We start from the raw sequence: 12,500 nt of genomic DNA, 5'->3' as shown, positions 1-12,500 counted from the left end.
GGGCCAAACATGTCTGTTTATCACCTCACTGTCTGAACACACCTCCTGCATGTGATTGAGAGACACTTTCGTCAAACCTGACAAATGCTGTAGAGCAGGAGGCCATGCATCTTATTTGTAGGAATGTTTTGTTTGGCACTGTTAGCTCTGATTCAGTGTGGCTGACTGCTAGTTTTGTCCACAACCACACCTATCTGAGGGGGCTGTCCAATGACCTCAGTGAAAACCGTACACACACATGAACCCAATGACCTCAGTGACACAGTACACACACACATGACCCCAGTGACAGAGTAAAAACACACATGACCCCACCCAGGGAACAGGAAGGGTGACCACTTTAAGGGATGCTGGTGGAGAGCCACTGCTGCAGTAGATCTGATGAAGCTGAAGCTCCACCACAAATATGACTGTGTGTGAGTCAAGTGATTGTGTGTGAAAGAGAGAGAGAGAGAGGGGGGGGGGAGAGAGAGAGAGAGAGAGAGAGAGAGAGAGAGACAGAGAGAGACAGAGAGAGAGAGAGGAAGAGAGAGAGAGACAGACAGACAGAGAGAGAGAGACAGAGAGAGAGAGAGAGAGAGAGAGAGAGGAAGAGAGGAAGAGAGAGAGACAGACTGAGAGATAGAATAGTTATAGTGAGAGCCATTCTGTTTGGCAGAGAGCTTTTCTAACTACTCGCTTGTGTCTACTAGATGGTTCTGCACCTTTCAGCAACACCAGCTGATATTTTAACTCTGACCACCTCCCCCACCCCACCCCCCCATTCGTCGATACAGAGGGGATTTAGCACACGTTAGCCACAGGGTAGTGACAGATTGCAAGTGAGAGTACAGGGCTCCCATATGTGACACAAGAACCAGCTGGGCCCATTGTTGGTCCTCGGTGCTCCCCGCTGGAGAGAGGCCTGGCCTGGGCCGCATGGGGGCTTTTCTTCCCCTGGCCTCAGAGCTGGGGGTGGAGGAGGTGGGGGTTACGGTGATCTACATCACTAATGCTATTATTCACACCGGGGCCTTAACGCCCCCCTCCCCCCCCCCCATGCCCCCCCTACGCCCCCACGCCCCTCTCTACCACCATCACCCCACCGCCCTAGTGTGCACTGGGGCATGATTGACACCTATATTTGTTTTATTCATATTGTCCTGTCTAAAATATGTAAATCCGTCTCGGAGATGATTTTAAAATAGACGAATCGGGCCCAGACGATGCACGGATCAGACGTTGACAACATATGGTGGAATATTTTGAATAATCAGCCACCTCTCCCTTCTTCTGGTCTCCCTCTCTCTCTCTCTCTCCGTCTCTTCCTTCTCCCTCTATCTTTCGCGCGCTGCTCTTCGCTCCGCTTCGCTTCAGAGCCGGGGTGTTTATGCAGGTGTGATGTTTATGCAGGTGTGATGTTCACTTCAGCGCGCTCTTCAAGCAGATACACAGGAGTCATCATACGCCATATCACAGGCGCAAACAAATATGCACACACACATCCACTTACTCACACACACACATTCACATCACGGGTCAGAAATCACCCTTGTATCTGTGGTTTCAGACTGGGTGGCAAACCGCCTATGATCCACATCCATCACTGCCTTTATTTTTTTTTCTTTACGTTAGGTACCCCCTTGCTTGTTCCATTACGTTAAATGTTTTGATATTCTTGGTAGTTCTCCGTTCATCATTCCTCTCACTTGAGGCAAACACACACACCCACACACACACTCTCTCTCTCTCTCCAATACACACACACACACACACACACACACACACACACACACACACACACACACACACACATTCCTCTCACTCAATCACTCGTGCTGTTACAGATTCCCTCCATCTCACACCGACTGACAGTCTTTCATGTTTAATTAGATTCTATCGGTTCGTCTGCTTAGTCTCTCACCGGCTCGATCTGTAGTGCGTTCCGGTAGCTGCCGAAGAGGGCCGCCTGTGCTTTAAGGAACGCCCGGGACACTCCGTCGCCAGTGGTGGTGGAGACCTTCTTCAGGCGGTTCTTCAGGGACGACACCTGCAGAGACAACAGAACCCATGATCTCACAACGGCCAGGGCAGTACAAATAGCAGAACATGGTATTCTAGCACCGTAACAGCTATGAATATACCCTCTTGCATGACTTTAGTCTTAGTGTCTGCTAAAATCTCTACGTAAAATAAAGTGCCGACACTAATCCACATCTGAATGCCTTCAGAATTAAAATTTGAAAGAGAAACTGTTCTTTTGCAGGCAGTAATTCCTGGAGTGGTAACCTGTACACACGAGAGAAAAGAAAAACCCAGACATAAAAGGCCAAATTGTTCAGATGTGCGCCGTATTGAGGGGTACGATGCAGGCTTCAGTCCCTCAGGCCAGCGGCCTCAGGTACAGGGCTGTCCAATCCCATCGCATGGCCCAGCCCCAGCAGTCCTCACTGCCTGAGAGCAGAGCGTGGTCGACGGTGCGGGAGAGCCAACGACATTATTCTACTTGAATAGCCTTTACGAGACGGCCGTTTAGGCTTAATGCAGCGAACGCATGCCCACAAGGCCTGAAGTAATCCATCCCGCTTTCTCTCCCTCTCTCTGCCTCGCTCACACACACACACACACACACACACACACTCTCGCCCTCATCTCTCACATCTTTTTTTCTTCTCTCTCTCTCTCGCTCTCTCCATCTCGCTGTCCCTCACTTCTGCTCCCAGTCATTAGGACCCCAAAACCAAGCCTTGTTAGCAAAAACTTTGTAACCCCCCCCCCCCCCCCTCCAAAAAAAATAAACCATCACCAGAAAAAAGGGAAGAGGAAAAAAGGGGAATCCGTCTCTCAAAAGATTGGAAAGGAGGGCAATGGAGCACGAATGGATGCAAATGCAGCCTTCTCTGCATGTGTGTGTGTGTCTGTTTGTGTGTGTGTGTGTGTGTGTGTGTGTGTGTGTGTGTGTGTGTGTGTGTGTGTGTCTGTGTGTGTCTGTGTGTGTCTGTGTGTGTCTGTGTCGGTGTGTGTGTGTCTGTGTGTGTCTGTGTGTGTCTGTGTGTGTCTGTGTGTGTCTGTGTGTGTCTGTGTCGGTGTGTGTGTGTGTGTGTGTGTTTGTGTGTGTGTGTGTGTGTGTGTGTGTCTGCAAATGCAGCCTTCTCTTTCCTTTTCCTTAAATCCAAGTGACAGTTCCACTAAGGGGATTTGAGGCAGGATAAACAGGACAAAAAAATATGTATACACAGACACAAAAAATGGAGTTAACAATAATGAACAAATGGAAATGACAGGGGGACTGGGCCATCCTGCCTTCTCTTTCGTGACGACTGGCATCCTGTGTGTGGCTCTTTTGTGGCCTTGTGCGTCTGGGTAGGATGCTCGCGTGTAACTCATGTTCCCCGTTACGACCCCAAATTCAGGAGAACATCTCAGTGTCGGTGCTCTGTTGAGTCACCCTTCAGTTTTTTTTTAAAGATTTATTTTTGGGCTTTTGTGCCTTTAATCGATAGAGCAGTGAAGAGTGGGACAGGAAATGAGAGGGAGAAGAGGTGGGGAGTTGACAGGAGAAATGACATCAGGCCGGAATCGAACCTGTGTCCTCCATGGGCTTCAAGCCTGTATGTGGTTGGGGCTACTGCTTGCACCACAGTGCCCCCCACCCTTCAGTTTTTTTATTCAGTTTTTTTTAAAAGAAGGAAAGAGTGAGAGATAAATAAAACAGTATATCTCGGCTTTTTAAAAAAAAAAGGAAGAAAAAAAGCTGGTGCGCTGACGAGCAGGGCGAAGCGGATGACCACGGAGTCGGAAGTCTCTGAGGGCTTTATGGCATTCCTGCAAGCAGGGGGCCCCAGGGGGACCCGCGGGGCGGGGGGAAGGGGCGTCCAAGATCTTTATGGGCCCCGCGGCCTCTGATGTGGCGCAGTGCTCCTGCAACACCACCGTTTAATCACCGCGGAGTTCCGTTAAAAAGGGGCGCTGGGCGGAGAGGGGCGTAGAGGGGCGCAGTCGGTGGCCTCTAGCCTCAGTCGCTGGCCAGTTCATAAAAAGGGAGAAAAAAAACATTGAAAACGCCTCTGGATGCCCTGTGGTGACTCACACAGGGAACAGCCAGTCAGACCCTGGAGCCTTGTGGGATAGATGAGCAGAGGAGCCAGCTCAGTGCTCCAGGCCAGGCCAGCTCACAGGGGCTGGGGGACTGCTGTAGTGGAGAGTGTGTGTGTGTGTGTGTGTGTGTGTGTGTGTGTGTGTGGAGGGTGGGGGGGGGGGGGGACAGGCAGTCCTCCAGACACCACTACCCCACGCTGGGCAAGAGGGAGGCCCGGGGGGGTTTCTGGGGTCTGCCGAGGCTCCCGTGGGCTGAGCAGACGCCGCAGACCAACTGGACCCTGGAGTCTGGTCGCCCCGTGGCTCTGGCTAAATTAAAGCCAGAAACAGCCGAGGGATTTCGGAGGTGAAGCCTCAGAAACCTCAAGTTGCATGACAGCAGTGTTGCAGGAAAAAAACAAATCTTCAAACGCAAATAAAAGTTTGAAATGGTTTGCCGTTTACGAGGGAGAGCACACACACACACACACACAAGTGGGTATGTACGTAGGTGACTCACTTTACTTTACTAACCAAAAACATCTTGAATCACATACAAATACAGGCCAATCGCAGCACTGGTGAAAGCCAAGCCTGCACTTAAATCGTGTACAGGACAGGCCCCACGATGATGCATAACCAAACCTTTATGTCTCACACTACCATTCATAATGAGGTCTCTTCTTGAGTTCACCTCAGACAACATTGGGCCGTCACTGAGCCGTCACTGCCCGTCACTGATTTAAACTGGCTCCTAATGACCACTTCTCCCTTGCACATTGCATCCCATTGTTGACTTCAAACAACATGATGCTCCTCCTCAGGACCACGCCTGAATGCACACCACCTGTTAACAACAGTGTGACCCTCTCCACACACACACACACACACACACACACACACACACACAAATAGACCACCTAACGAGGCTCTCATGCATGGTGGCTGCTGTGTGTGTTTGGCAGTGGGGATCAAAACGCAGCAGGTCTAGTGGCCTCCTCCTCCTCCTTCTCCTCTTCCTCTCCTCTTAGCCCTGTGCTCCAGGGCGTTTGATCAGGTCATTACCAGGCCACTTTAGAGGCAGGTGGCCATACAAACACCCACATGATGCACATGCATGCTCACTCACACAAGGACATGGACACACACACACACACACACGCGCGCACATAGGCGTACACACACTCATTCATATACATGTATTCACCACACGGACAGGCGTAAAAGTGAATATCGTGCATTCTGGATAACTGGAGGGGAAAGAGGTCTTCATGGCCAATTTGATGGCTGTGCTTCTCACAGGAGAGCAGTTTGATTGGGTTGACAAGCTCAAAGCACCGGGGGAATAGTTGAGGAAGGGGTGGGGGGCTGGGGGGTAGCTCTGGGGGTGCAAATAAGCGTTTTTGAACATTCTGCAATAGAGCCCCTAATCACACACACTCCCCGCATCATTGGGTAGGCTCTGAAGGTCATCACACACACTCACCACATCATGGGGTAGGCTCTGAAGGTCATCACACACACACACTCACCACATCATTTGGTAGGCTCTGAAGGTCATCAAAAGCTGTCTCTAAAGTGTTGGTGTCCACATTGAGCACCACCACATCGTCCAAGGCCATGCTCTTCACCTTCTGCAAAGAGGAAACAGAGAGAGAAAGAGAGAAAGAGAGAGAGGGAAAGAGAGAGGGAAGGAGAGAGCGCAAGAGAGAGAGAGATAAAGAAAGAGAAACAGAGAAAGAAAGAAAGAAAAGATTAATTCCTACAACATGCCCTTTACTCCCTTGTGGCGAGGGGTATAAATAAGGGAGAACTGAGATCAGCACTAGTAGTAACCGCTGACCAGTTATTCAGTGTGTGTGTGTGTGTGTGTGTGTGTGTGTGTGTGTGTGTGTGTGTGTGTGTGTGTGTGTGTGTGTGTGTGTGTGTGTGTGTGTGTGTGTGTGTGTGTGTGTGTGTGTGTGTGTGTGTGTGTGTGTGTGTGTGCGTAAGAGTGTGTCGGTTATTCAGACAGACTGCCAGCGATGCTGATGCAGGGGAAACATCGCTAGCAGGGAACCGGCACTACCACTACATGACCCTTTGGGACGTGCTGCTGTCGGAGAAGGCTTGCTTTCTATGCATCTTTCAAGGCTGAAGAATGTAAAATAATACACCCAGGAAACTAAAAGCTTTTATAGATTCTTTCAATGTTACATCTATAAAGGGTGTTCACTTCACCACCAGCAATGGAAACAGGATTTCATGGTCACAGTGAGGTATTGACAATCCATGTTAAAGGATGTTCATGAAGTGTTGCTTATAACACGCGCAAAACAACCGGTGCACATCTGTAATACATCTATTTTTCAGTCAAGTGTAAGTGTGTTATAAAACAGAATTTCTGAGGGGTTTTAACTTTAACGTGTCTGTGATGAACTCCTCTCTTGCCACTACCACTGCACTTTAGTCCCTGCCTCTAATTGCCAGAGAAGGTGGTGATCCTTTACCTCCGCCGGTTTCCCCACCATAAAAGTGACCAATGGGAGAGGAGCTGACCTCTCACCAGCCAATAGGAGCAAGGCAGGCCTCTCACTCAGTAAAGGTAAACCTGCAATGAGGATCTGTACACGGGGTACCAAAGTGAGCTACCAAAACATGCCGTGCCCCCACCCCCATACTTGGGCCTTTAAGAGTGAGTGTGTGTGTGAGTGTGTGTGTGTGTGTGTGTGTGTGTGTGTGTGTGTGTGTGTGTGTGTGTGTGTGTTAAGAGGGGTCTGGGCCACTTTTTTAAACTGGACCACAGGCCAGGGCCCTCGGAGCTAAACAGGCCCCCAAAGAGCTCTGAACGATCGGGGCTCTTGATTAATACATCATCATCAGGCTCAATCAGCCGAGTGATGGATCGAGAGGGTGGCGATGAGACCGCGACCCCAGAGTCGGAAGAGGGGGAGACGGGCCGGGGAAGAGCGAGGATGATGAAGAGAAGAGGGACATCGGGACCCAGGGAGGGATGGGAGAGGTGCTTGCTCTTGTCAAGGCCCCACCCCCCCAAACCCCCCGCCCCCCCCCCCCTCACTCCCTGTACAGGCAGACCATTAATCATTCCTGTGGCTTATGGCTTGCAACCGGCGGATCAAACCTCGGCCGGGCCCAGCCAGGATGCATTCGGAGGCGACTGAATGGGCTTTAATGACTACAGAGGAGCGGCATAATAGGAAGCTGAGAATGGCCCTTTGCACAGCTAAAACACACACACACACACACACACATGCGGATCGATGCGTCGGCCGACGGTCCGGCTGCGCAATTAGGGGCTTTTTGTCCAGAGGTGTGTTTCTCACCCTGAGGATGAAAGCCTCACTTCACAGACCTTTTCATTATGAGGCTTTCACTTCTGTCTGTGTGTGTGTGTGTGTGTGTGTGTTTGTGTGTGCGTGAGTGTGTGTGTGTGTGTGTGCGCGTGTGTGTGTGTGTGTGTGTGTTTGTGTCCGTGAGTGTGTGTGTGTGTGCAAGAGTGTGTCAAAGGGTAAGGTGTCGAGAGTCTTTGGGGTAGGCACAAAAAGGCAACAGGGAGACCAAAATTACACGGCTTGTAATTTATCCGCCCTCCACCAGGGGTTTTACAATATCCAGGTGCAAAAACAAAGACGAAGAAAAAAGAAACAAAAAGACTGGTTAAAAAAAAAGACATCAACAACACAACTGAATATGCACAGCCACTACAATAGCCTGTGACAGATGACTCTAAATACAGAAACTAAAAAATATAACAGGCCTCACAATTCCGAAGATGCTGGAGAGGTGCACACTCAAAGCCCTCTCCTCACCAAAGAAGCTTCCCAACAACTACCACACTAACCCTTTAACCAGGTACCCACCCCTAACTGGCACATTCCACTAGAGGCCCACAACTCAGGGGTGATCTCGTCCAAAGGAAATTTGGCGTGGATTCAGCAATATATCGAACCCACATCAGGTCAATGGTGGCTCCCAGCCTCAAAATCCACTCTACTCTTTGAGTAGGTTGATGTGGAACACATGCTTCAACCTGCGCCTGTCTGGCATGGCGACTTCATAAGTCACTGAGCCCATCTTGCGCAGCACCTCAAAGGGGCCTTGCCACCTCACCAGAAGACTACTGTCTGAAGGAGGCAGCAGCAAAAGCACTTTCTGCTCTGGATTGAAGGTGCGGCTACGGGCAGTCCAGTTGAACCAGGTCTTTTGGTGCGATTGGTGTGAAGTCGTCAGGGCCAGGCTGCTCAGACCTGATGGAGCTAATATCCATAAAGCAGCTCAAAGGGAGGGTAGCTGGCGGATGCTTGAGGGACCTCTCTGTATGCAAGGAGGATATAGGGCAGCCACTGATCCAAGTCGGCACCCGTTTCACACCCAAACTTCCTCAACATGGCCATCAAAGTCTGGTTGAAGCGCTCAACCATTTCATCCGTCTGCGGGTGGTATGGTGTGTATCTTATACCCCTGATCCCTAACAGAGCATACACCTGTTTCATAAACCTGGAGTTGAAGTTGGTGCCCTGATCTGTTATGATTTCTCTGGGGATCCCTACCCGGGAAAATAATCGGGTCAGACAGTTTGCTACTTGCCTAGACTTGATGTTTCTTCAATGGAAAGCCTCGGGGTACTGGGTGCCCTGCCCTGCTCTTGAATAAGGGACCAACTACATCCATGGCAATCCGTGTAAAAGGAACAACTATAATTGGCAGGCTCACTAGAGGTGCGTTTGTGCCTCTGTTTGTGTGGGGGGTGAAGCTGGCAAGTAGGACAGGACTTACAGTGAGCTATAACCTCCTGGTACCCCCCTGGTCAGTAAAAACAGCGAGCAATCCTGTCTATAGTTTTCTGTTGCCATAGGTGACCTGCCCAAGGGATGCTATAGGGCAGATGTAATAACTTGTGCCATAGAGCCTTAGGGACCACAAGCTGCTCTTCCTCAGCGACTCACACACATCAGGCTTCCCTCTCTCAGCACAAAATATTCCTTGCCACACAATATCTCATAATTTATTTGAAATCTTTATTGTCTTTTCTATTTTTGTATATGGAAAGCACATTGAGTTGCACATGTGCATGAAATGCGCTATATAAATAGAGTTGTCTTGCCTTAACTACCCCCATGTCCAGAGGAAATTCACTCAAAACAAAAGTTAAAATGTAACACTGATAAGAGCAGGCGGTAACAACAATAACAACAAACAGTTAACGGTAACATTCTTCATGGAAAAACGTTAAGAATGTTTGTATTTATTTCACGATGGCGCAACTATGATCTCCGTGAAACTGCACATACCATACCGTGCTGGTACGGGAGCGCACTTCCTAAGAACACAGGAACGATGCAATGGCAGCAAGACCTTGTTAAACAAACACGATATGGACACAAACTAATTGTGTTTACCCATGCTGCATACAAATTTGATAATTTGATACCACAGCGATTTGTCAAAACTATTGTACAATAAAAAAAGGATTTTCCAACAACGGCAAATGTGTGTATGAGTGAAATGTTTTGACGTGGTTTCAGCAATATGTGTATTATCCCATATGCTTCTACACACATCAACCAAAATAAACCAGTTTAGATGTACAATGATGGATATAGAAGTCACTGGTTAAAAAAAGTACAACAAAAGTCTGTTGAGTCCGCTATTAGGATGCGGTGAACGATGTAACGCCTGTGTGTGTGTGTGTCTTTATGTGTATATGTATGTGTTTGTGTAGTTGAGAAGTACGGATCCAATGCCTGGAAAACATTTCAAGTCAGTAGAAAAAAAGATTTCAAGTCAGCATAAACACGTCCTTGACTACGATGGAGAATCTATACGTCATCTGGCTATACAGGGCATAGTATAAGAACATCTATATGTCCTCTAGCTATACAGGGCGTAGTATAGGAGATGATGACCAACTCACCTCCATCAGGCTGGAATGGACACCAATGAGGTAAGGCATGGGGGCGCTGTGGAGGGGAAACATACAGCTCGAGGTTAGGGCTTTCTTTTCACACAAGAATGAATAATCACAACCATTGCAAACATCCAGGAAATCATGTGAACACTACACAAGTACCCAACATTTTCATGTTCATATGTACTGCACAGACATCATCTTTCTAAATATCCAGGTCTTCATGAGTTTAACTTCTAAATATCTCCTCTGCTCAACTCCTGTTTTAAAACTGTGCAAACAAAAAGGCAAGACAAGTCAGTCTTCGAGGAAGGCTGGGACTGAGAGTATCAATCACACAATCACACACACAGACACACACACACACACCCTCTCTAATAACCTCCACTGTGGGCACTACCACCATGGGGCACTGGTAAAGCTTTTTGACCAGGGCAGGAGTCCTGAGCTGAACCTCCTCACTAGAGCCTCACACACACACACACACACACACACACACACACACACACACACCCTGCCACCATGGGGCACTTGGAGAGCTTTTCGACCAGGGCAAGAGTCCTGAGCTGAACCTCCTCACTGAGCCTCACGCTAGAGCCTCCTGTCTAAAGGAGATGGCCACTCTCCCGATGAAGCCTCGTCAGAGCGCTGGAAGGGAATTAGAGGAGGAGACGTGTCTGAGCGGGGAGAGATGAGGCTGATTGGGTACTGGTCAGAGAGAGAGGGGGACGAAGAGAAAGGGGGGGGGATGAGGGAACCTGTCACCCGTCACGGGCGCGCCGAAGCCAGACCCGCCAGCCTTTAATTAAGTGTCCTCGTTTCCATCTCCTGTGCCATGACATTCAATTAAAATACAGACTCCTTTTTCGTCAAATGAGAGGGTGGCGATGGCTTGGGGAAATAAATAAATAAATAAATAAGTAGATCCAGCTAAAACTCCTGGGCTCTCGAGAGCAGCTAGAGAAAGCCAGGCAAATAAATAAACAAACGTGGGGGGAGAAAAAAAACAGCAGTAAACACACAACTGGATGTGTTTTGGCCGACGCTAATTTTCACTCGTGCCCAATTATTTATTACAGTCGGCCAAACATGGAACGGGGAGGGGAGGAGGGGAGAGGGGGGGGGGGGGGACGTGAAGCTGGAGTTACGTGATCCGGCAGGGGCCTTCAGCTGGCCAACTGAGCCCTGGCGGGGGTAAAAAAAAATCCTCGAAAAACCTTGACATCAAATTAGCACCGGGCCCTGTGTCCTCTGTCTTTCCACCGCGATGCAGTCAGCCAATAGCGCCCGAGCGGAGACAGGGCGCCCACACCCCGGCACACATCACACGCGCATGTGTCAGATGAGTGATTAGCGGTTTTTCGCAAGGAAGAAAAGAAAGAGCGATAATTAGCTTACTTGCCCTCGTCACCCACCCCTTACCTAGACACCAAGCTCCCCTTAATTAACACTGGTTGCCGGGAGATGAAAGGTACTTGTTTGGAAAATAATAAAATCCTTAAAAAAACACACTGCTTCGTTTCCAGAAAAGTGCATTCATGTGACTGTGCCGCATGGTGATTGGCTTGCGTACGGTTATACAATCACACACACACACACACACACACACACAAACACACACACACACACACACACAATGGCTCTAATTAAGGACCTCATACTTAATCAGTGTATCTATTGCCATTTCAGTTTGTTTGCGAAAAGAATGAACACTCGCACACGACAGTTGAGCAGAGCCAAAGAAACATATTCCATAGCAACTGTCGAATGACAAACAGAATAATACAGCGATGTCCGGAATTTAAACGAGGCGCTCTGGAGAAAGGGGCTATTTTCTTCCGCCTTTTGTCCTACATCTCCAGCTCCGCCATTCTATTCTGCTTTCTTCTTCTGCACCTCCGCAAGTGTTTCTCTCTCTTTTGCACCTGCCTTGACAACGGATGAACCATTAAACAGAGGTGTTGGCTTCAGTTTTCCCAGCTTAAGTGTCTCAGCCCAATCAGCTGTTGCTGCTGTGAGCACCCACACAGCAGAGATGCCAGCTATAGAGTCTCACCACGGCAACCATCTCCTGCTCATCAAGCAGCTTTAGATGACGTCTTCTACACATGCAGCTGTGATACGGTGTATTTACAAAAAGTGAACGCTTTTAGGAAAGACGGTTTTAAGACATCTAGACATTCTGAGACACTACATAGGCCTTTCTAGGGTAGACTACTACTATTAAGGTAAGAGATACATAAGGGCTAGAGATACATAACTAGGATGACAGCCAACACCTTATTGAAGTGTTGGTTTGTCTAGCATGGCAGACCACCCCACTCACACTTAAGAGCGGCCCCACACTAAAGTCTTGAGGGCTTTGAGATACAAAGGATGGAAACTGAAGGCTGTGTTGTTATCTTTCAGATTTGAGACTGCCAACACGCCACAGAGATTCGAGTTTACAAAGACATTCGTGATGTGCCCTCAGAGAGACAAGAACTTTGTTCCACAACACACCTTTATTTAGAGAAGACTTAACTACCTGGCCCAA

General features: G+C 48.8%; 1 protein-coding gene across 4 annotated transcripts in view; it reads right to left on the bottom strand.

The window, feature by feature from the left end:
• Positions 1–12,500, bottom strand: part of dennd1a (DENN/MADD domain containing 1A) — a 105,570-nt gene that overhangs the window by 34,239 nt on the left and 58,831 nt on the right. For all 4 annotated transcript variants that reach the window (XM_080842183.1, XM_080842184.1, XM_080842186.1 and 1 more), the window contains 3 exons: positions 9,971–10,016; positions 5,589–5,690; positions 1,904–2,029 (listed from right to left, as the gene is read on the bottom strand). In XM_080842183.1, coding sequence (XP_080698309.1) covers positions 1,904–2,029; positions 5,589–5,690; positions 9,971–10,016 — 274 coding nt within the window. The remainder of the gene's footprint in view (positions 1–1,903; positions 2,030–5,588; positions 5,691–9,970; positions 10,017–12,500) is intronic.

This window comes from Sprattus sprattus (assembly GCF_963457725.1).
Source record: "Sprattus sprattus genome assembly, chromosome: 7".
In the NCBI taxonomy this organism is placed as follows: Eukaryota; Metazoa; Chordata; class Actinopteri; order Clupeiformes; family Clupeidae; genus Sprattus; species Sprattus sprattus.
Note: the sequence above shows the minus strand (reverse complement) of the source record. Positions and strands in the feature narration are given on the sequence as shown.